The 21,465-nt window shown below is 36.6% G+C and overlaps 1 protein-coding gene across 3 annotated transcripts in view; it reads right to left on the bottom strand.

The window, feature by feature from the left end:
- Positions 1–6,849, bottom strand: part of Xpo7 (exportin 7) — a 39,456-nt gene extending 32,607 nt beyond the window's left edge. For 2 of the 3 annotated variants that reach the window (XM_027926871.2, XM_027926875.2), the window contains exons 1-5: positions 6,791–6,849; positions 6,107–6,253; positions 3,689–3,782; positions 2,956–3,122; positions 1,727–1,819 (exon numbers count right to left, since the gene is read on the bottom strand). In XM_027926871.2, coding sequence (XP_027782672.1) covers positions 1,727–1,819; positions 2,956–3,122; positions 3,689–3,782; positions 6,107–6,253; positions 6,791–6,811 — 522 coding nt within the window. In that variant the 5' untranslated portion in view covers positions 6,812–6,849. The remainder of the gene's footprint in view (positions 1–1,726; positions 1,820–2,955; positions 3,123–3,688; positions 3,783–6,106; positions 6,254–6,790) is intronic. The other variant, XM_027926873.2, reaches the window with a different exon arrangement.
- Between the last annotated feature and the right edge of the window lie 14,616 nt (positions 6,850–21,465).

The following is a 21,465-nucleotide window of genomic DNA, read 5'->3' as shown; positions in this document are numbered from 1 at the left end:
CTTTCTGAATTGAATGTGACAGCCAAAAAATTATGGAAAATGAATGGTATTTAAGGTTCAAAATATTCCAATTCTAGTTTCAGTGTCACTGTGTTAGCATGTAGTCTTAGATAACAAAGGAGCTGCTACAACATATATCATGAACCATATATAATCTGCTGTACTGTTCATAATACAGAGTACACTTAAACTATGGCAGACATGTTTTTATCACTTTCTCTCCCTCTCTCTCTTTTTGGTACCGGGAACTGAACTAAGGTACCAAATCACTGAGCTTAAAGCCACAGAGCCACATCTACATCCCTTATTTATATTTTACTCAGAGACAGGGTTTCACTGGGTCTTAGGGCCTCACCAAATTACTGAGGCTGACCTTGAACTCATGATCCTCTTGTCTCAGTCACCTGATCAATGGAATTACAGGGGCGCTACACCGCTTCATCACTTTCTTAAGAAAGAGAAGCAAAGCCATGCAAGATTTTATATCAACTATTTATGTATTTTATGGGGACAAACTACAAAGAGGAGAACATTAAGGCCACAATCTCTGGTTAATGAATGCTCTCCTACTAGAAAGGAAATAGTGGTTAAACAGTCAGTTAAGAGCACAAGCTCTGGAACAAGACTATCTGGGTTCTAATTCAGATGCTCTTGCTTACTATTTAATTGTAGGCAAATTATTTAACCTTTATGTGCCCCAGTTTTCTTATCCAGAAAATGGGATAACTACAATACCTATTATGTAGGACTGCTATGAGATTAAAATTAGTTAATATAAAATGCTAAGAAAAGGAACTGGTACATCATAACCACTTAAAAGTATAAGCTACTATTTTGATAATTACTGATAATTTCTGTGACAGAAAACACATGGATTTCAGATTTTAATAGGCTATAAGCTAGTGCATTAAAAGAGTATTGACTCACAGTTAAAATTTCTTGGGGTTAATAAAAATGTCTGCATAATTATGAGCAATAGCAACAATAGTGCTAATGTAATTAATACACTGACAACTTAAAGGTGAGATATTATGATTAATATTAATATTGGCCTGTTCAATAATTATAAAATTTTAGCTGAATATGAAAATAAATAACTGGAAAAAAAAAAAAGCCAGAGCAAAAACACAAACAGAAACAAAAGCCACTGGTATTTCCTCTGTAGTACTATGTGACATCAATGACTATTTAAAAAATTAAACCCCACGCAGGCTGGGGTTGCAGCTCAGTGGTAGAGTGCTTGCCTGTACGTGAAAGGCCCTAGATTTGACCCCCAGAATTGCAAGAAAAAAATTAACTGGTATTAGCAGAATGGTTCATACATTCTAAAAAGAATCTAGGAAAAAATCTTTAGGAGTAACACAGGGAAATAAGTAATGTATAAATGGCTATAATGCATTAATGTATATAGGAAAAAGGGGCACACAAATGATGCTGGTTCTATTTTTAAGGTTCCTGGTTTTAACTTAGGACCATTATTCTCATCTTTAGAATGAACATTAATACCAATGAGAAAAGCTGAGATGGGAGGGTGGAATATTCTGGAGACAGAAGGGGACCAGGACAAAAAGAATGAGTTTAGGTTGCACTTACAGAGGAAAGCCCAATGGAACAAGATTGTTTCAAAAGGGCATTAATCACTTACCGCAAAAGCACACAACGGCCAAAAAAGATCATCCCACACATAGCAGAAAACACCAAGACTAAGAAAAAATATGTCACTTACTTCAATGAGGAAGGCTGTAGCACTTACTTGGTTAATTTCATTGGTTAGCTGAGATAAAATTGTGACGCCAATGATGCAGTATTCGACACTGTCCTGGTTAAAAAAATATGTTAAGGCAGAAAGAGTTGGCATGTGTGCTTGATTTTAGCATTTGGGATACACTCATGCTACTGGATGACAGATTCTTTGGTCACTAATAAAACTGGCTAGACAAGGCAGCAAGAAATCAGTTTCAACCTGTTGCCTTACAGGATATAAAAGCTAACTTTCATTGGAAGAGACTGCTAAATCTGACCTCAGCAAGATTTAAAACTTTGGTTTTAAAAAGTTCCGATAAGCACTACAGCATATACGTTATTATAAGATAAAATGCAAAACACATTTGAAAGGTAAATGACAAAAGACAAAGACCCCGAGGAAAAAAACGTAAAATAGGGAGTTCACAGAAAAGTACATACAAATATTATTAAATTAATAAATAAAAACATGTCATGTCTCATTCGCAACAAACAATGAGATACGAATTGCTCTGCCTATTTAAAAGAAAAATAAATGTTTAGCTTCTCAGGCTGAGGTATTGTTTTGGCGGATGGGTACTGGGATTGAACGCAGATGCACTAGACCACTGAGCCACATCCCAGCCCTATTTTGTATTTTATTTAGAGACAGGGTCTTACTGAGTTGCTTTGTGCCTTGCTTTTGCTGAAGCTTGCTTTGAACTTGCGATCCTCCTGCCTTAGCCTCCTGAGCCATTGGGATTATAGGAGTACACCACTATGCCCTGCTCAGGCTGAGGTATATGAAGTAGATACACTTAGAAAATGTTGATGAAGTATAAATGAGATATAACATTTTGAGGGTTATTTGAAAATATTAACTATCCCTTCAGCTGAATTAATTCCAAGGCAAAAAATTTGCCTTTCAAATACACTTACTCAAGTACAAAATATATATATTGGAATAGACTTAACATATTTAACAGCCAAAAAATGGAAACAAACAAAATGCCCAGCTATAGGAGACTAAATAAATAAACTATGGCATTTCACTGGGAATATTATGTAGGCATTTTTGAAAAGATGAGTCAAGGTTTGTTTGTGCCGACAAAAAAGACGAAGAAGAGAATATGCCAAAAACCCCATTTTGTGTAATTTTTTAAGTAGATTAACATAAGTTAGATGTTTCTGTTGCTTTTCCCATTCCTATTATATCAAACACATATGCTATACCTGTAAAAACCTTGTGACATCTGTGATTGCATTTCTGAAGACATAGTCATCCTTCTGACAGTCAAACCAGCCCAGTTTTGTGATCCTGGCATATAACTGAATAAGTGCTTGCGTCACAAAAGTAGCCAACTTTGGCCGTGTGGCAAGGTAGTTGAGCACATAATTCCCTGTGGGAAGAAACATCCACTTAATAGACAGCTCTGCCAGAGAAGGGGGTTTGTCTTCAAGCAAGCATAGGTCAAGAAATCATAATATCAGACTGTTCACCCTTTACTCTCTTAATTGTTTATGCTGAGAAATAATATGCTGGGACCTCATATTTAATATTATTGATGGGCTTTCAAATTCATATGAAGCATAGCAGCCTTGAATCTACTCCTACATGACTAGATAACATGGTCTTACACAGAATTCAAAATCCCTAGAAAAGTTTTTTGAGTTATAGGTGACAATAAAAACTAAATGAAAGAAATCTGACAACAAAAGGGATGACTTGGGATTTATCTGGAAGTAATTGTATTAGATCCTCTTTACTTTCATAGGCCAAAAATTCTGGGGAAAACCTGGATTCTAGATATTCTGTATGCTTAGCAATTTTAGCACATTACCAAACAAGCCCATATCTATTATAAAACTGGAAAAAAAAAACCAAACTTTTTTACATTTATCTATTACTAGTACACCACTAAACAAATTAATTTCTTTAAGCCAGATCAGAAAATTCCATACTTACGAATATCTATTCGTTGTTCCAATGGTAGAGGGTTGTTTGTGCGTGACACAAGCTTGGTAAGGCATGTAGCTGCCAGTAACTGGGAGTAAGATGACTGTAAAAGAGGGGGAAGAAGGACTTAAAATTGTATTGGTAATTCAGTCACAAGATTTGTTAGAGATTTTATACTGATGTTTCACCTCAAAATATTCCTGTAGTATGGTAGTGGAAAAGAAAAAAGAAAAATATTAGAGGAAACTACCACATTATGCTGCATGGTTAATCTCCAAATTATTTCTTTCCACCAGCAAACCTATTGATCATTTATAACTCTGGGGAATATATATGATAGTTTTTTTGCAGTACTGGGGATTGAACTAGGGCTTGCACAAATGCTCTATCACTGAGCTACATCAACAGCCCTATCTATCTATCTATCTATCTATCTATCTATCTATCTATCTATCATTCATTCATTCATTCATTAATCATTAGTCAATCAATCATATTGGGAATCCAACCCAGGAGCACTGTAACATTGTTCTACACTCCCAACCATTTTCATTTTTTGTTTTGAGACAGGGTCTCAAGGGTCTCACTAGGTTGCCCTGAATGGTTTTTAACTTGCCATCCTCCTGCCTGAGCCACCTGAGTCTAAGAATAATTTTCCATGAAAATAAAAGTCCTAAAGACAGTAGGCTATTCACAGCTGTGAGAATTATGTAATATACCATGGTATAAAAAAATCTTTAATAAAAGCAATTTTGACATGTGATATTTATTCAAGTCACTTAGAACACGATTTAGACTGATAGGTCAAACCACTAATAATGCAAGAGTCTACCATAACCACAGCACATATTGTACCAATTCTGCTTTCCAGTCTGTGAACTGTCAACAAGGCCCCAGAGTTAGCAGTCAGAGACTGCACTGGAGCTTTAGCAGAAGTCAACTGGAAGTGCTGGCTGTGCATCTCCCACAGGCAAATGCAAAGGATAAATGACTTAAATATTAGATTCAGAAAGCTTAGAATAGAATAGACCACTATTCACTCTCTATAATCCTTAGCTACTAAAGGATAATCTGAACTAAAATTTGTACTACCTATTACATAAACAACACTATGACAATAGTAATGAAAACTGAAAAAATAAAGTTATCTAGAATTCTGCCCTCTCAACAGATTAACTGCTTTCATTATTTTACATCTCCTTCCAGATGGAAAGTAATTTTTATAAACCAATTTTTAGGGATAAACTTTTTTTAAAAATGATACCCTCCTATCAGGATATAATATTGGATTATCATTTCTAATTTTAAAAACTTTTACTACAATGATAATAATTTTAGTTACTTTTTGCACTTATTGGTTTCTTCCCTTTCATTTGTAAAACAAGATAATGTAGCTAGGCATGCCTAAAGTTCTTTGGACATTAGGACAATCAGGAGAATTGCACCTGACTATGTCACCATTTGTGCTGAGAAGACTAGTGCTAGCAGGGCACAGTGCCGCATGCTTGTCATCCAAGCTACTTGGGAAGTTGAGGCAGGAGGGTCATAAGTTCGAGGCCAGCCTGGGTAATTCAGATTCCTGTCTCAAAAGGCTGGGGATGTAGCTCAGTGGTAGAGCACTTGCCTAGTTTGTGTGAAGTGCTAGGTGCAATCCCCAACATGTGCATGCCATGTGCATACATGCACACAGAGAAAGCAAGCAAGCTAGCGTTACTTGCTAATAACTACTTGTGATTCTGACTCTCCATGCCCTTTCATGGTACCCTGATGGGATCTTACTAAGATGTCCTTCTTGCAAAAACTAGTAATTTTATCAAATTATGTCTCATTAGAAGTATTATTTTGATTACTACCATGCCATTTTTAAGCTGGAAGAGGTTCTAATGTTGAAAGCTAAACTTCCTGTAATTTTCATTGTCAAGGTCTTTATTTCCTAGACTTGTAAAAGGTAATAAGCAGAAGCTATGATATGAAGGAGGCAAAACACAAAAGATTGAGGGTCTTATACAGCGATAAGTACTTTAGGTAGGAGAGGTCATTTATATATAGCCCTGTCTTCTGCAAGATGAACAGGGACAGGACTCTAATACACATTTCAAGAAATTTTCCTGTTGAGGTCATATGCAAATCTGGCAAATATGATGCTTTTCAAAAATAAAATGGAGAGGGGCTGGGGTTGTGGCTCAGCGGTAGAATGCTCGCCTCACATGTGTGAGACCCTGGGTTCAATCCTCAGTACCACATAGAAATAAATGAGTAAAGGTATTGTGTCCAACTAAAAATAAATAAATATAAAAAAAAATGGAGAGAGCTGGGACATGTAGAAGATCAAGGAACAGAGGCCATCCTGACGAATTCCTAAGCTTAGAACCAGAATATTTTCCCTAAGCCTCTGTTATCCTCTAGGATTTGTCAAATCTTACGTACACTTCCTCTCTCGAGGAGCAGCTGGCACTTGCTCAGGCAGTCAGGGCTGTTGGTGAATTCAACCAAGGCTTTCTCTGCCTGCAGTCGAGTGGTTGTATCTGTTGTTTCATACAGTTGTTTGCACAGATTCTCTAGTTGGGCCAGGCTCTGGAAAAAAAAGAAAGAAGTCAGTCTGGTCTCCTATCTACTCAAGACACTGTGCTTGAAATTACTGGATAAAGATAAATTTTAACAACCAATGAAGAGAATTGCTTTTCATCTCTGAGAAGCTGGGTAACCTTTATCTGATAACCATTTGTAGCTCTCTTTATTTGAGGCTTTAGAAGACAAAATGACAGAACGCTTAAGGTATCTATATACTTTTTTCAGTCATTCCCTTGAAGATCAATAACAAATGAAACATTTTTCCTTGCAAACACTCATCTTCCTAAGTTTTCCAAAAGGCTTTCAAATAAAATTCAAAATACACTGATTCTACCATCAATTTTACAAGTATGAATACAAGAGGCATTGCTGCCAAAATTAAGCACACAAACATACAATTTGAGTGCTACACAGATCTTTACACAGTTTTAAATATTTTCCTCTTGAGTGGTAGTTATTAGCTTACAGTTATCTATCTGCATAAGGACCATCACTCCCGAGAGAAACTCTAGAAGAATATTTCAGCATGCAGGTACGCACCTTCCTCCCCGGATCCCTCATGTCTAAAGTTCGGCAGTCTCTTCTGTTGTACTTTAAACTCTTGCTTCACTTCCAAATTTAAAACGAAAGGGCCAAAATAAATTCAACCCTAGCATCTGCTCACCCAGAGATAAGACAAGGGAAACACCCCCAAATAAACCCTTCTCTCCAAATCTTGAACCAGTTCCAGAGAGGTAGGCAGGGTATGGGTGTGTGTTTTGGTCAAAAGCCCAAGTGGATGCAAGCAAATCTACTTGCACTGAACATGATGTTCAAGGAAAAGAGGAAAGGAACTAGTTAAGACCACACTTAACTATCACCTTTCACTGATGGAAGGACAGTAAACATCTGTTAGCCTTTAAAGAAATGGTTTGGACTTTAAGAAGAAATCCGAACCTATTTTCAACACTAGCAAGCAAGATTTGGTTTAAGCAGTTCGGAGGATCCTACTATTAAAAATGGCCATTCTAATAAGAACAACAAAAAGATAATAATTAAAGTAACCTATATAAATTGCTTAAAATATACTACACAGCCAGTTTGCCCCAAGGCTTTTCACGATCACCTTTTTCTGTTACACTGTGGCTTTATAAATCACAGCTTTTCCACTAAGCAAGAAAGCCTTTAAGGCAGAATTGCTATTTTATTTAACCCGATATAACAAATTTCTAACCTTAACCTAAAGGAAACAAGAAAGATAAATACTGATATTCTAAGATCTTCAGTGTCACTTCAGAGAGCCACCAAAAGAATAAAACAACATCTTCTATCCTCAAAACAACAAAACTACCCTTCATTCAAAATATTTTGGGTCTTTGATTAGGTCTTTGATTAGGGGTCCCACTTACTCTCTTCAATTCAAAAGCGCAGAGAAAACTGCAATTGTAAAGTCAGACACCAAGTAATGAAGGTCTATAAACAGTACCTGTCCCGCCCCCCCCACATGGCTCACAAACACAAGAAATGGAAGATAAGGCTAATTTTTTGGTGGGGGTGGGGTGGGATGTACCAGGGATTGAACCCAGGGGCACTTGGCCACTGAGCCATATCCCCAGTCCTATTTTGTATTTTATTTAGAGACAGGGTCTCACTGAGTTGCTTAGCGCCTCACATTGCTGAGGCTAGCTTTGAACTCAAGATCCTCCTGTCTCAGCCTCCTGAGCCACTGGGATTATAGGTGTGCGCCACTATGCTCAGCAAGGCTAATTTTATATATGCCATAAAATATGTGTTAAAGAAACTTTTATGCTTGCCAGTACTGGCTCGAGACCTTACTAAAAATTAAATTAGTTTAATTATAAATCCCCACATTCCTAAACAAGGGATTAAGTCTCCTTCACAAGGTTTTGTTTCAACATCGAAATCTGGTTTTACTTCCTCCAGAACACATTTAAAACATCGGTAATATAGAAGACATCAACAGAAGGACGCCCCCCCCAACTAAAATATGAAAGCTAGCTATAAAATGTGGTATTAGGGAGCAATAGCAACCCCACAGTTATCCTAGGAGGTTTCCAACCTCCAACAGACAATCCCTAGACAGACCTGCTGTTTAGGGTGTAATGACTCTCCTCAAGGTCTCATCAATTCTTGTTTATGTTTATTGCAAGAAACTTGCTCACACAACAATGGCTAAGCATCTGTCACATGTATTTCCTTACTGCTAGAAACCTACATGCAAGTTATGGTGGAGTTTTTGTTGTTTTGTTTTGATTTGCTAATTTAGCAGACAAAATATACTTGGGGGTAAGTCTGGTAATGAGTTCTCAGCTCAGGAAACAAGACTGCTAAAAAAACAAAAGTAATTTAAAAGTAATTTGACCATTTACACAAACAGTTTGAAGAACTACAGCTCTATTTCTTTTGTTTCCAGAAGAGCAAATGGGGAACCATTTTGTTTTCCCAAACAACTAGTGGTAACATGTGAAAAACAGGGTTAATAGTCACTTTGTCTTGGATAGTCACCATCCATAGAAAGGAGGAATTAGACATTTAAGTTTATACTCTTTCATCTCCTAGTGTTTCCAAAGCAAATTTAATGGTTGGATTATTCTGAATCATTTTTTTTTGGGGGGGGGTAGGGGCCCAACTTAAAATAATTTATTTTACAATTATTTGATTAGCTATTTTTTAATAGTTATTTTTTAGTTGTAGTTAGACACAGTATATTTATTTTATTTATTTATATGTAGTGCTGAGGATCGAACCCAGGGCCTCACATGTGCTAAGCGAGTACTCTACAGCTGAGCCACAACCCCAGCCCTTGATTAGCTATTAAAACCAAGATTTCACTCTCAGGGTGGCAATGACACAGCAGAGCATTCTCTTCATGTGATAACACTGATGTTCAAACCTTTCCCTGTTCCATAGTTCTTGTTAAGGACAGCTATTATGTGATGCTACTTCGGTCACAAAAAAGCCTCTGGAGAAGAATGTCTATTTTCTGTTCCTGAGATTGCAAGCCTATAATCCATACAGAAACGTCCATCTGGTGCCAATGGAACAGAAAGTCACATTTATAAAACTGGAAGACAATCCTCAACTAGCAAAGTACTACTTTAGTACAGGAAACTCAGCCAATTAACCCCAAACATAGAACCAGACTGATTTTGCAAAAAACCACATTGAAGGTATTAAAAAAAGCACACCACCTTTATTTAGTAACATTATTTTGTACATTAGTCCTTTTGGCGTGGATAGAGAAAATGCAGTTCAATAATTCTCCACATAAGGTGCAGTTTGTTGAAACTACAGACCTTCAAATATAATAATGATTAATCTGAAAAGTTGCCATAGATTAAAGGAAAATAAAAATTTTGTTTGTAGATTAGATGTTATGCTCCTCTATAAAGCAGAACACTTTGGAAACTATTTTATTTAATTTGCCTATTATTGTTTTTAAAAATAGCCTTATACTCTATATTTTTAAATTAGCCTCACTGCTTTAAAAAAAATTAAAAATCATCTTAGAGATTTCCAGAGACCAAGATACTTGCTTTTGGAAGGGTTTAATGACACTGTCCATTGCAACTACCAAATTAGAAATAAGCATAACTCTTGAAGAACCAGCAGATTTGCAGGTATCTGAGCACATGTCCATGACCTAACTGTCATCTGCTCATCTGAGATGAGAGAAGCCACCATCACATTATAGAGAGTAGGTAATCCATGAGTTTCAAAGAACAGAGAGTGCATTTACCAGCTTGGAGACTGAAGCTTCATAATTATGCTATCTCAACTAGGAAAAAGGATTAACAGGTCAATTTCAACCTGTTAAATTTAGATTCTTCTAGTTATAACTCTTCTGTATACTAGGAAACACAAATGTTACGTAAATTAAAAGATGGACATTGAGTCTTGCCAGAAAATGAGCCACTGCTTAGATGGTTAATGAGACTAATATATAAGTTATATTTTAAAAATCTATCCACTAAGGCATTCTTACTTTCAATAATAAGTATCCAATTATCATAAACTCTAAAAAATTTAAAAATTCAGGATCGACAATTATTGTTAGGTTAAAAGAGCAAGAGGTAAAACGGTATAAAGTATATTATCAGTTGTAATATATGTCAGTAAATTTTAAGAAAATCTGTATGAATAAAACCAAATTTAATCATCTCTCAAAGGTGAGATTATGGAAGACCTGCAATATCTATGGTATATATTTCTATAAGTTTTGAATTTTTGACCACAAATCTGTGAATGTTTATATTAATCTATAAGCAGGAAAAAAATTCCCCAAAACTGTACATATAAAATATTTTTTACGCAGGGACAGATGCTCATACCTTGTAACCCCAGCAACTCAGGAGGCTGAGGCAAGAGAATCATAAGTTTGAGACTAGCCTCAGAAACTTAGTAAGGCCCTAAGCAACTTAGTGAGACCCTTTCTCAAAATAAAAATTTTTTAAAGGCAATTTAAGCTCCATTCTTCTTCTAATTACTAATGCTATATTTACTAACAGCTATTCTGTTACCAATCAGAATTTATGAACCCAAAAAGACAAAAGGCAAGCTGGGAGTGGTGACACACGCCTCTAATCATAGTTACACAGGAGACTGAGGCAGGAGGATCAAAAGTTAGAGGCCAAATCTTTGGAGGCCAAAGTCATTTTGGTTTTATACATATATCAAGAGATCTCTCAGAAGTTATTTGTGCAGTGGAGTCAACGGGGAAGCTAACTAGCTCTCTGAATAAGAAAGTTAACACATGCTGGGCTGAGGTTGTGGCTCAGAGGTGGAGTGCTTGCCTAGCATGTGTGAGACTTTGGGTTCGATCTTTAGCACCACATGAAAAGAAAGATATTGTGTCCACCTATAACTAAAAAAAATATATATATATTTTTTAAAAAAGAATATTAACACATGCAAACTACTCATTTTAAAAAATCTGGTTAAGTAGTTTACAAAGCTATTGTGGAAATAACCTGAAATAAATGTACTTTAGGAGAGGATATCCAAATGGCCAATGGGCAAATGAAAAGGTTTCAATCTCAGTAATCACTCAGGAAATGAACAATGATGAGACAGACACCCATTAGAATAAAAACGGAAAAGCCAAGATCACTGTTGGTTAGAATGTGGAACTCACATGCTGCTCAAGGAGTCTGAATGATCAAAACACAATGGAAACCTGGCAGCAGCTATTAAAGCTTAAACCTGTGGATACCCCACGACCTGCTACTCCATGCCTGGTATGTGGCCCAGTGGGGATGAATATGAAACTCATCAAAGAACATGTTCAAGAATGTTTATGGCAGCACTAAATGTAATAGTTCACAAATGAAAAGCCAAGTACCCATTAATAGTAGTTATAAATATTTCACATTTTAACCTGTGTGCAGGTTACCCAGGCATGTCTACTTTGTGAATACTCACTAAATTGCACATTTATAATCTGTGTATTTTTGAATATATAGATAAATGATATTGCTCCTCCCAGAACTCTCCAGGTATTTATTCTTACCTGTTACTTTCTGATATGAATGGGAAAGAAGTTCATCAATAACCTGCAGTTGTACTTCAGATTTAGAATGCTTAGTTTCATATTAATTCATGTTTTTTTTTAAATTGAAAAAGCATTATTTCCATTATTTTCTCAGGAAACGAGTAAGGTAAGATTTTTGGATATATTTGGGGACATTCTACTTTTTAGAGTACTGAGAAGAGGAGTAACAGGTGGTGTGTAGTTTGTCTACTGCCTTCAAACAAGATAAAATACATACTTCAGCATGTGATAATGCTGTGCCAGAACCTTGCATGCATTAGATAAGGATGGCAAGTCTGCTAACATATGAGACTGCAAAATTCTAACTTCCAAATATGAATCAATTCTAACTTGCAATAAACACATATGGTCTTTGCATTGTGGGTAATATGAGGCCAAAATACACATAAACAATTTCACAAAATAAACAGCCAGACTGATTGTGCCTAGTCACTTAATGGTTTTTGACTTATACATGTAACCCAAGAGCATTCACTTAATCTGTCACTGAAAACTGGGTTCCTTCTCATAGTCACTAGTGGTGTTGAGAACTGAAAACTGTAGCATAAGAAAAATCTGCTAAGACAGAGGTTTCAAGCCAGCACCCCAAAACAGCCCACAGACATTTCTATTTCTGGTTTGGGTCTTGCAGTATATGGGTTAAAGTTTGACATGGCTGCCAATATTTTGTAACAATATCTGATTTTCCAGCTTCCTATGAAAAATTATAAAGTCTAAAAACACTTGCATTTTGAAGGGTCACTAGCCAGTGCCACTGGTAAAGAGAAGGAAGTGCTTTCCTAGGCCGGCTTCCTCCCTTGCCAGTTCCCCTGCAAATATCCTGGGTTTAGGGGCTCAATCCAAGAAGTCAGATGTAAAAAGTTGGTAGCTACCAGTACTGTAGATTTTGTCTTAACTAAGTCTGCCAAATTTGGTTACAACAATCTTCTGAATAAAAGGGGCTATGAAAAACTTAGGCAGAGAAAAGAGATTGGGAGTTAAGCAATTTGGACACTGGTGATAACTAACCATGTGACTCTGGTAAGTTTATTTCCAGGAGCTTCAGTTTTCTCATGTGTAAAGTAACTGGACTATATTACACAATCTACAAAGAAACTCTAGTTCTAAAATTCTATGATTATAATATGCTATTTTTCTCTATTTTTAACTATATTAGTAAATCAGAGTTAAAAGTGGGCAAAAGACTAAAATTAAAATAATCATGACAACAGTCAGTACAACTTTTTTTTTAAAAAAGAGAATTATCCTTAAATATAAATCAGGTAACACATACACACATCTTGTCATTGTAGCACAGTGCCCTTCCCCACAAACAACTTCAGTGACCTAGCAGCAGGGACAAGGGTTCTTTTGAGTTGAGGTTCAAAACCAAGTAATGGTTAAGCTTTTAGGTTACAGACAAATCCCAACTCCTCCTTCTATTAGCTGTGGGAGTATAAAGCATTGAAGTCATTCAAACTAGATTTTTCTTCTTTTAAATAGAAATAACACCTACTTCATAAGGCTGTAAATGTCAGTGAGGTGATGTATTAATGACTGAGTTTATTACTGGCTATTATCTATTCTACTGGCTACTAAAAGCTCTAAAAAACAGCAGTTTTATATTTGTTTGCACAAATGCGTTACTTAATATGCTATGGTTGTTCTAAAGGAATTATAAATGCCCTTTCCCTGTAGAACTAGAGGGACTGGGGACAGGATATACAACTGGTCCTCCCTCTCATGAATTCTGTTTTTGTGAATTCAGTACTTACTAAAATATATTTGTAACTCACAAATCAGTATTTGCTCATGGAGTTTTACATGGATATACAGAGGGGAGAAAAATTTGAGTTGCTGGACATACATTTCCAGCTGAGGCTGAACACTGTAACACTTTGCTTTCTTGTCTTAAATCTCACAGTGTAAACAAGTGTACAGTCCGTTTGATGTTTTACTTAGTAGCATTTTTTTGGGTAGTATTTGGGTAATTTTGGGCATTTTGTTGATTTTACTGCTTAGAGTAGCCCTGAGCACAATGCTGAAGTGCTGTCTAGTGTGCCTATGTGCAAGAAGGTTGTGATGTGCTTGATAGAGAAAATGTGTATCTCAGATAAAGCTTGTTGAGGCATGAGTGCTTTTGGCCAAGAATCCAATGCTATATTTTGGTCCAGAGTTCAAGATTAGTGAATCAACAAAATGCATTAAATATAACGCCTTTAAACAGAAACACACATAAAGCAAGTTTATATACTGATTGGTTGATGAAAATTTTGTGACTGGAGTTTGACAGGAACTTAACTTTGTATTTCCCCAAACAGAAATGGTTCAGTATGTTCTTGGTGACTTTACAGAACATAACTACAGGGAACAATTAAGTTATAATGCAGTCATATTTTTGGCCTCACTGGAGGTACCAGTTACATATTTTCCCACGGAAACAACTATATTTATTCCCATTGTTTCAAGTCATTTGTTAAAACAGAGGTATTTATTAATCTATTTGCATAACTTCCATATTAATATATATAATGTTGTTTAAAATTCTTGAATTGTCTCAATAATCTGCTAAAGTTGCCACTTGTATTAGTTATGTATACACACATTGGATGGTCAGGTTAAGAGTGCATTAAAAACAACAACCACTACCTCATATTCCCACAAGAATAGGGAAAAGAGGACAAAGGACAATAGCAAAAAAATTTTAGAATACACAAAACCAACCTGATTTACAGCACTTGCTTAGACACTGAGGTACAGTGGGAGGCTTAGATGAGGAAGAACAACAAAGATTTTTTTTTTTTGAAAAGTTATGATTACCAGATATCTTCCCCTATTCTGTGCCTCTAAATGTCTGTCCATCTCTCTGGAGACACCAAGCCTGCTGAGTGCACACTTGAGGATAAGGGCACTACATACCAAATGGGTTGATAAAGTGGCTGCCTCCACCCCGAAGGGGGCTGTGTCTTCGATTACTGCATCTACCCAGATATGTCATATACAAATGGTTCTCTTTAAGCAGGAATTTAAAAGATTCCCCCCTCAAGAATCTCAGTAGTCACAAAGGAAATAGCTGACGATACAGTGATATGGGGGTTACCCCAAAAGTGGCAAATGATTCTCCTGCAATGCCTCAAGCCCACAAGCCTCACCCAAACTCTTCAAGCTTCCAACTGGCTTTGGAGTCTCTAATCTTGATAGTGAGCCGTCAAGGAGTACCAGATATCAGAAGAAAGCCTTTCACATGGAAGAAAGAGAGAGAGAGCTAAATAAGTACACAAAAATAATCTGGGACAGGCACAGTGGTGTACACATGTAATCCCAGCTATTTAGGAGGCTGAAGCAGGAGCTGAAGTTCAAGGTTAGTGTCAGCGATTTAGTGAGACCATGTATGTCTCCAAATAAAAAAGAAAAAAAGGGGCTAGGTTTGTGACTAGCAAGGTCCTGAGTTCAATCCCCAGTGTCCCCCACCTCCCACCCAGGAAAAAAGATATACCATTAAGCCTACTGAAGAGACATTCTAGGTACATGAAGAGAGAGATCTTAGAGAATAAAATTGTGACATTAGAGGCAAAAATCTACTGGCAGATTAGAAATAAAGTAAAAATCGCCACAGACGGCAGAGAAGACCCTATATGGATAATATGAGAGCAAATTTAAGCTCAGGCCAGTGAAAAATGTCCCTCATCCAGTTCCAGAAGTTCTAGAAAGAGAACAGAGATTGGGGAGAAAGAAGAAATCATCAAAAAAAAAAAAAAAAAAAAATTCAGAGAAACTTCCTAGAACTTAAGAATATCAGTTGCTAGAATGAAAAGGTCCACCCAAGGACAAAAAGATTCCTTAAGCTGCCAGAATGACCAAGAGACAAAACAATAGGTGACATATAAAGGATCAGGAGTCTGAAGGCTCTGGACATCACAAAAGCAACAATGGAAACGAGAAGACTTGAGAGGAGTTCCTGCAGAAATCTGAAGAGAGATGAACTTCAACCTGGAAGACTACCCAGCCAGAGGTAAGCAAGGGCTGGGCAGGACAAATCTATTTTGGGGAATATTAGGCCAAGAAACCTCTCATCCATGCTCCCTTTTTCAAGGAGCCATTAAAGATTGTGCTTCAAATCAAAATAAAAGTAATTCATGAGAAAGGTAAGCATGGAAGGGAGAGCATGGGAATCCAACACAGGACAAGAATATCAAGGGAATCCCTGGAGAAGACGGAGAAGTGAGACAGACCCCAGGATAACTACTGAAGAGTAAGCCGGGCATGGAGACCATCCAGGACTTATTCAAGCAGAGTGGCTCAAGGGACAAGTGGAATTCTACCAAGATCCCTACCACCACTGGCCTCTTTAACCAGAGGACAGAATACCTGTGTGGGATTTCTCATTTTAAGTCCTTACTTTGATCCATGTTGAAGTTTTTAATTAACATAAAAAGCCTTCAACTGATGAAGTCATGTTCTCCTTCAAATTTTGGAAAGTTTTTCTATAGAGCTGCAAAATCATTTTTAACTAACATTCCAAAGACAAGGGCAGTTGTGCAACCTTGAAGGTTGGCTTTGAAATAGACACTACACAGTAACATAGTGTAGTGGTTAAGAGAAATAAGCTTTGGGCATAAAAAATTCTGTATCTTGTGATTTGCAAATGAAGTTCCAAAAAGAAGAAGAAGAAAAAAAACATCACATACTAGCATTTTTGCCACCTTCACTTCCTTCTTTATCAAAAAGAATCTGTTGGTCTCTAAATTGCCTTTTATGGGACTTGATTCTGCTATGCTGTCAGTATTAAAAGACCAAAACAATATACTCTGCTATGAAAATAGCTGAGTAAGAAAGTCGATTATGTAGGCTGAGATAATCACCTAAGGAAAGGAAGTCAACATCTAGGTATTTGGGAACCCAAATTTATAATTTAAAATAATTATATATGTAAATACATTTCCCTTAAAACTCCATGTTAATAAGCAGATCTATATAGGGACAACAATCCTCATGACAGAGGTTTAATACTTCTGTTTATAATGTCACCATACCCTGGGTATAGTGGTAGAGACCTGTAATCCCAGCTACTTGGGAGGCTGAGGCAGGCAAATTGCAAGATCAAGGCCAGCCTGGGCAACTTAGTAAGACCCTGTGTTTCAAAATAAAATTATTTTAGCTTAGTGGTACAGTGTTTGCCTAATATGTGTGAGGCTTTGGGTTTATTTCCCCCATACTGAAAAGAATATTACCATACATTTCTAACAATTTAAATTGGTGTGAACTATCTTGATATTAGCAGATTTACAAACTTAATAGTGATCTTTACCATGTAGCAAGCGTGGTAAAACAACTGACTTCCAAAGTTCAGAAAGTGATAGCCTTTTAGTTAGGTATTAAAGGAACAAAAATAAAAGTAGTTTAAACACTCACTTCATTTAGTCCTGGTTTTCAAGAGCTGTTTGTCTTTTTAGTTCTCTAAGTTACCCTGCAGAGGAACACTGTAGGGCCAGAGCATACTTATTGTTTTAAATTTATGTTTTTAATATCAATTTGGTACAACATTCAAACTTCAGAGTACTAGAGGCATTTTGTGCAGACTACTGTTAATACATTAAAAGCCACATTTAAACACTGAATTATATATATAACAAAGGAAGTGATCACAAACACAATCACCATCTCTGAGTCCACCAATCATCAGGCTTCAGCACTGCTTTGCATTAACTACATGAAAAGGGTATATTCAAGCAAAGCAATTAATAAGCTACCCAAATAAATGTAAATGTAAATGGACTTGGAAAATGTTCAAGGAGCTTCAAGAATCTTTGGCTTTCACCCTTCTATTTACTAATTCTTAGAATTTCCAAGATTGATAGAAAATGTATTTACAAATGAAATCGAGTTTGCTTATGAAAAACAACAACAACAAAAACTAGCTATAGCTGGCAGAAAATCTTGCCAAAAATCTGACATAGTAGTGGTATTAAATATATTCAAATACCTTTTTAAAAATTTTTAAAATGTGTTCTTTGTATTTTTAAAAGATACTTTGTAGTTGGACACAATACCTTTATTTTAATGTGGTGCTGATGATCAAACCCAGGGCCTCCCATGTGCTAGGTGAGCACTTTGCCACTGAGCCACAACCCCAGCCCCCGTAGATATGACATATTGTATATTACATGGAGTATAACTTCCCATTTTTGTGGTTGTACATGATGTAAAGTTACACTGGTTGTGTATTTATAAATGAACATAGGAAAGTTATGTCTGGTTCATTCTACTTTCTTTTCCATTCCCATCACTCCTTTCTCTCCCTCCCTCCCCCAATCTGGTGAACCCCCTGCCCCCTATTGTGAGTCACTCTCTGCATATTATTTGACTTTCCTTTCTTTTGAGATTGGCTTATTTTACTTAGCATGATAGTCTCTAGTTCCATCCATTTACCAGCAAATGCCATTGTTTCATTCTTCTTTATGGCTGAGTAATATTCCATTATGTATAGGTACCACATTTTCTTTATCCATTCATCTGTTGAAGGACACTTAGGTTGGTTCCATAGCTTAGCTATTGTGAATTGAGCCACTATAAACATTGAAGTGGCTATGTCATTATAGTATGCTGATTTTAAGTCCTTGGGGGTATTTACTGAGGAGTGGGATAACTGGGTCAAATGGTGGTTCCATTCCAAATTTTCTGAGGGATCTCCATACTGCTTTCCAGAGTGGTTGCACCAGCAATGTATGAGTGAGTGTATCTTTCCCCCTACATCTTTGCCAACATTTATTGTTACCAGTATTCTTGATAATGCCATTCTGAGTGGAGTGAGATGAAATCTTAGTGTAGTTTTAATTTGCATTTCTTTAATTGCTAGACATGTTGATTTTTTAAAAAAATATATTTGTTGACTGATCATATTTCTTCTTCTGTGAAGTGTCTGTTCAGTTCCTTAGGCCCCCCCCACCCTTTGGTACTGGGGGTTGAACCCAGGGGTGCTCAACTACCGAGCAACATCCGCAGCCCTTTTAAAATATTTTATTAGAGACAAAAGTCTCACTGGGTTGCTAAGTGCCTCACTAAGTTGCTGAGACTGGCTTTGAACTTGTGATCCCCTTGCCTCCAGAGTCTCTGAGATTAGAGGTGTGTGCCACTATGCCCGGCCTTAGCCCATTTCTTCTGTTTCATTTTTCTTTTTTTATGGTGCTGGGGATTGAACCCAGGGTCTCAGTGCATGCTAGGCAAGCACTCAACCAACTGAGCTATACCCACAGACCCTAGCCCATTTCTTGATTGCGTTATTTGTTCTTTTGGTGTTAAGTTTTTTGAGTTCTTTATGTATCCTGGAGATTAATGCTCTATCTGAGGTGCAGGTAGCAAAGATTTCTCCCATTCTGTAGACTCTCTCTTCACATTTATGATTGTGAAGAAGCTTTTAATTTAGTTTGATACCATCCCATTTATTGATTCTTGATTTTACTTCTTTTGCTTTAGGAGTCTTGTTGAGGAATTTGGTTACTAAGCTGACATGATGAAGAGTTGGGTCTACGTTTTCTCCTAGTAGGTGCAGAGTTTTGTGCAGGGTGAGAGACAGGGGTCTAATTTCATTCTGTTACATATGGATTTTCAGTTTTCTCAGCACATTTGTTGAAGAGGCTATCTTTTCTCCAATGTATGTTTATGGTGCACACAGACCTCTTAAAACTCAGCAATAGGAAAAGAACCCAATTTAAAAACAAGCAAAAAGTCTAAACCTAAGAAGATACACAGACCTCACCTAAGAAGATATACAGATGGAAAGTAAATATATGAAAAGCAGCCAAACATTATGAATCATGAGGATACTACACATTACACCAATAGTAAAGATACCACCACTATACACCTACTTGAATGGTTAAAACCCTAAACGCTGATAATACCAGCTGCTGGCAAAAACGTGAAACAGAAACTGATGGTGAGAATGTAAAATGTACAGCCACTTTAGAAGACAGTTTGGTAGTTTCTTATAAAAATAAACATACTCTTATCATATGATTCAACAACTGAGCTCCATGGTATTTACCCAAATGAATTGAAAAATTATGTCTACATCAAAACCTGTACACAAATGTTTATAAAAGTCTTATTTATAAGCGGCAAACTTGGTAGTAAAAGACATGGAGGAACTTAAATGCACATTGCTAAGTAAAGAAACCAATCTAAAAAGGCTACATACTGAATGATTCCAATGATATTTTTATATTTTTGAAAAGGTAAAGCAAACCAGAGGCAGTAGTAAGATGAGTGCGGGGTTGTGGGGAGGGTTGAACAGTGGAGCACAAGATGTTAAGGCAGTGAAATGCCTCTGTATTAACACTGTCATGGAGTACCTGCCATTACACCTTTGTCTGTACACCACAAAGAGTAAACATTAATAAATAGGGGAAACAGGGGAGGGCAGGGTGATTGGCTGTGGAGGAACTCTCTGTACTTTCTGCTCAATTTTTACACAAACCTAAAATGGTTCTAAAAAACAAAGTCTGCAAAAACCGAATTTAATTTGCCAGTTTAAGAAGTCCAACTCTCCCGCCTCAATTTTTATCTTAATATTTTTCTGGGTTTACTAACCCATGGTATTTATATATTAAAACACTGTCATTATATATCTTAGTGCTCACACCCTACCCCACCACTGGTGTATGTGACAGGGCAGCAGAATGAATACCATTCTCTAGTTTAATACACAGGTATTCATAGTAAGAGAAGATGTAACCGTGGTTATGTTACTGTGGTTCTCTGCCTATCTAAACTGGAACCTATACTATACCTATCTGGTAGAAAAATCTTTAATGGTTAGACTTATATTGTTTCAAAGTAATGCTCACATAGACATATATTACTGTTACTTTTCTAAATTACACCCTACCACCCATTCAAATATTTGTCTGTATGGGACACAAAAACAGTTTGGTTTGCCTTAGGGATCTGCTATTTCATATGCCCTCTCTGGTGTTCTGCCCTTCTCTGAAAAATGCTAAATACAATCTGGACATTCAACTATTGAAAATTTTTCTCTTTTAAGTTCCTCCAGCTTAATCATGCATTTGTTTCCATGAAAAACAAAACACAACACTCACTTCACCTGAGGAACAGTTGACAGTAAACTGTAACAGATTTGTTGCCGCATGTATAACAAAATGTGAAACAAAAAAAGTATGTATCATATCAAAAAACTTATTTTTGAACACCCCTAAAAAAATTTTTTAAACAAACTCGTAGGAAATGACTACAAGTATCAGGTATTTTACCATCTCTTTCATCCTAAACTGGTGTTATGTTTTTTGAGCTAATTCTCACAAAGGAAATGGGTAGACAAAATGTAGATGACATCCCAGGAAAAAGCCAACACCATGGAGACACTTCCCCACAATGTACATGTGGGACTGGATGAACTGTACTTAAATGTTCTGAGTTTGGACTGAGTTGTCACCATCCTATCTTGATTAACTGCTGTGTTCCATCACTTCTATGGATCAACATAACCATATAACTCATAATTGACTATAAACAATATATATGCATAATTAACATAAGAACTTAATGTAAGTTCCAGTACTATAAATACACTTCAAAAGGAATTTTCCAAACTAAGAACACGAGGCTCTGAAAAACATTAGCAGCAGTTGGAAACAGTAAGAAAATAGTTGACTACACACCTATACGA

This window comes from Marmota flaviventris, chromosome 3 (genome assembly GCF_047511675.1).
Source record: "Marmota flaviventris isolate mMarFla1 chromosome 3, mMarFla1.hap1, whole genome shotgun sequence".
Taxonomy (NCBI): domain Eukaryota; kingdom Metazoa; phylum Chordata; class Mammalia; order Rodentia; family Sciuridae; genus Marmota; species Marmota flaviventris.
Note: the sequence above shows the minus strand (reverse complement) of the source record. Positions and strands in the feature narration are given on the sequence as shown.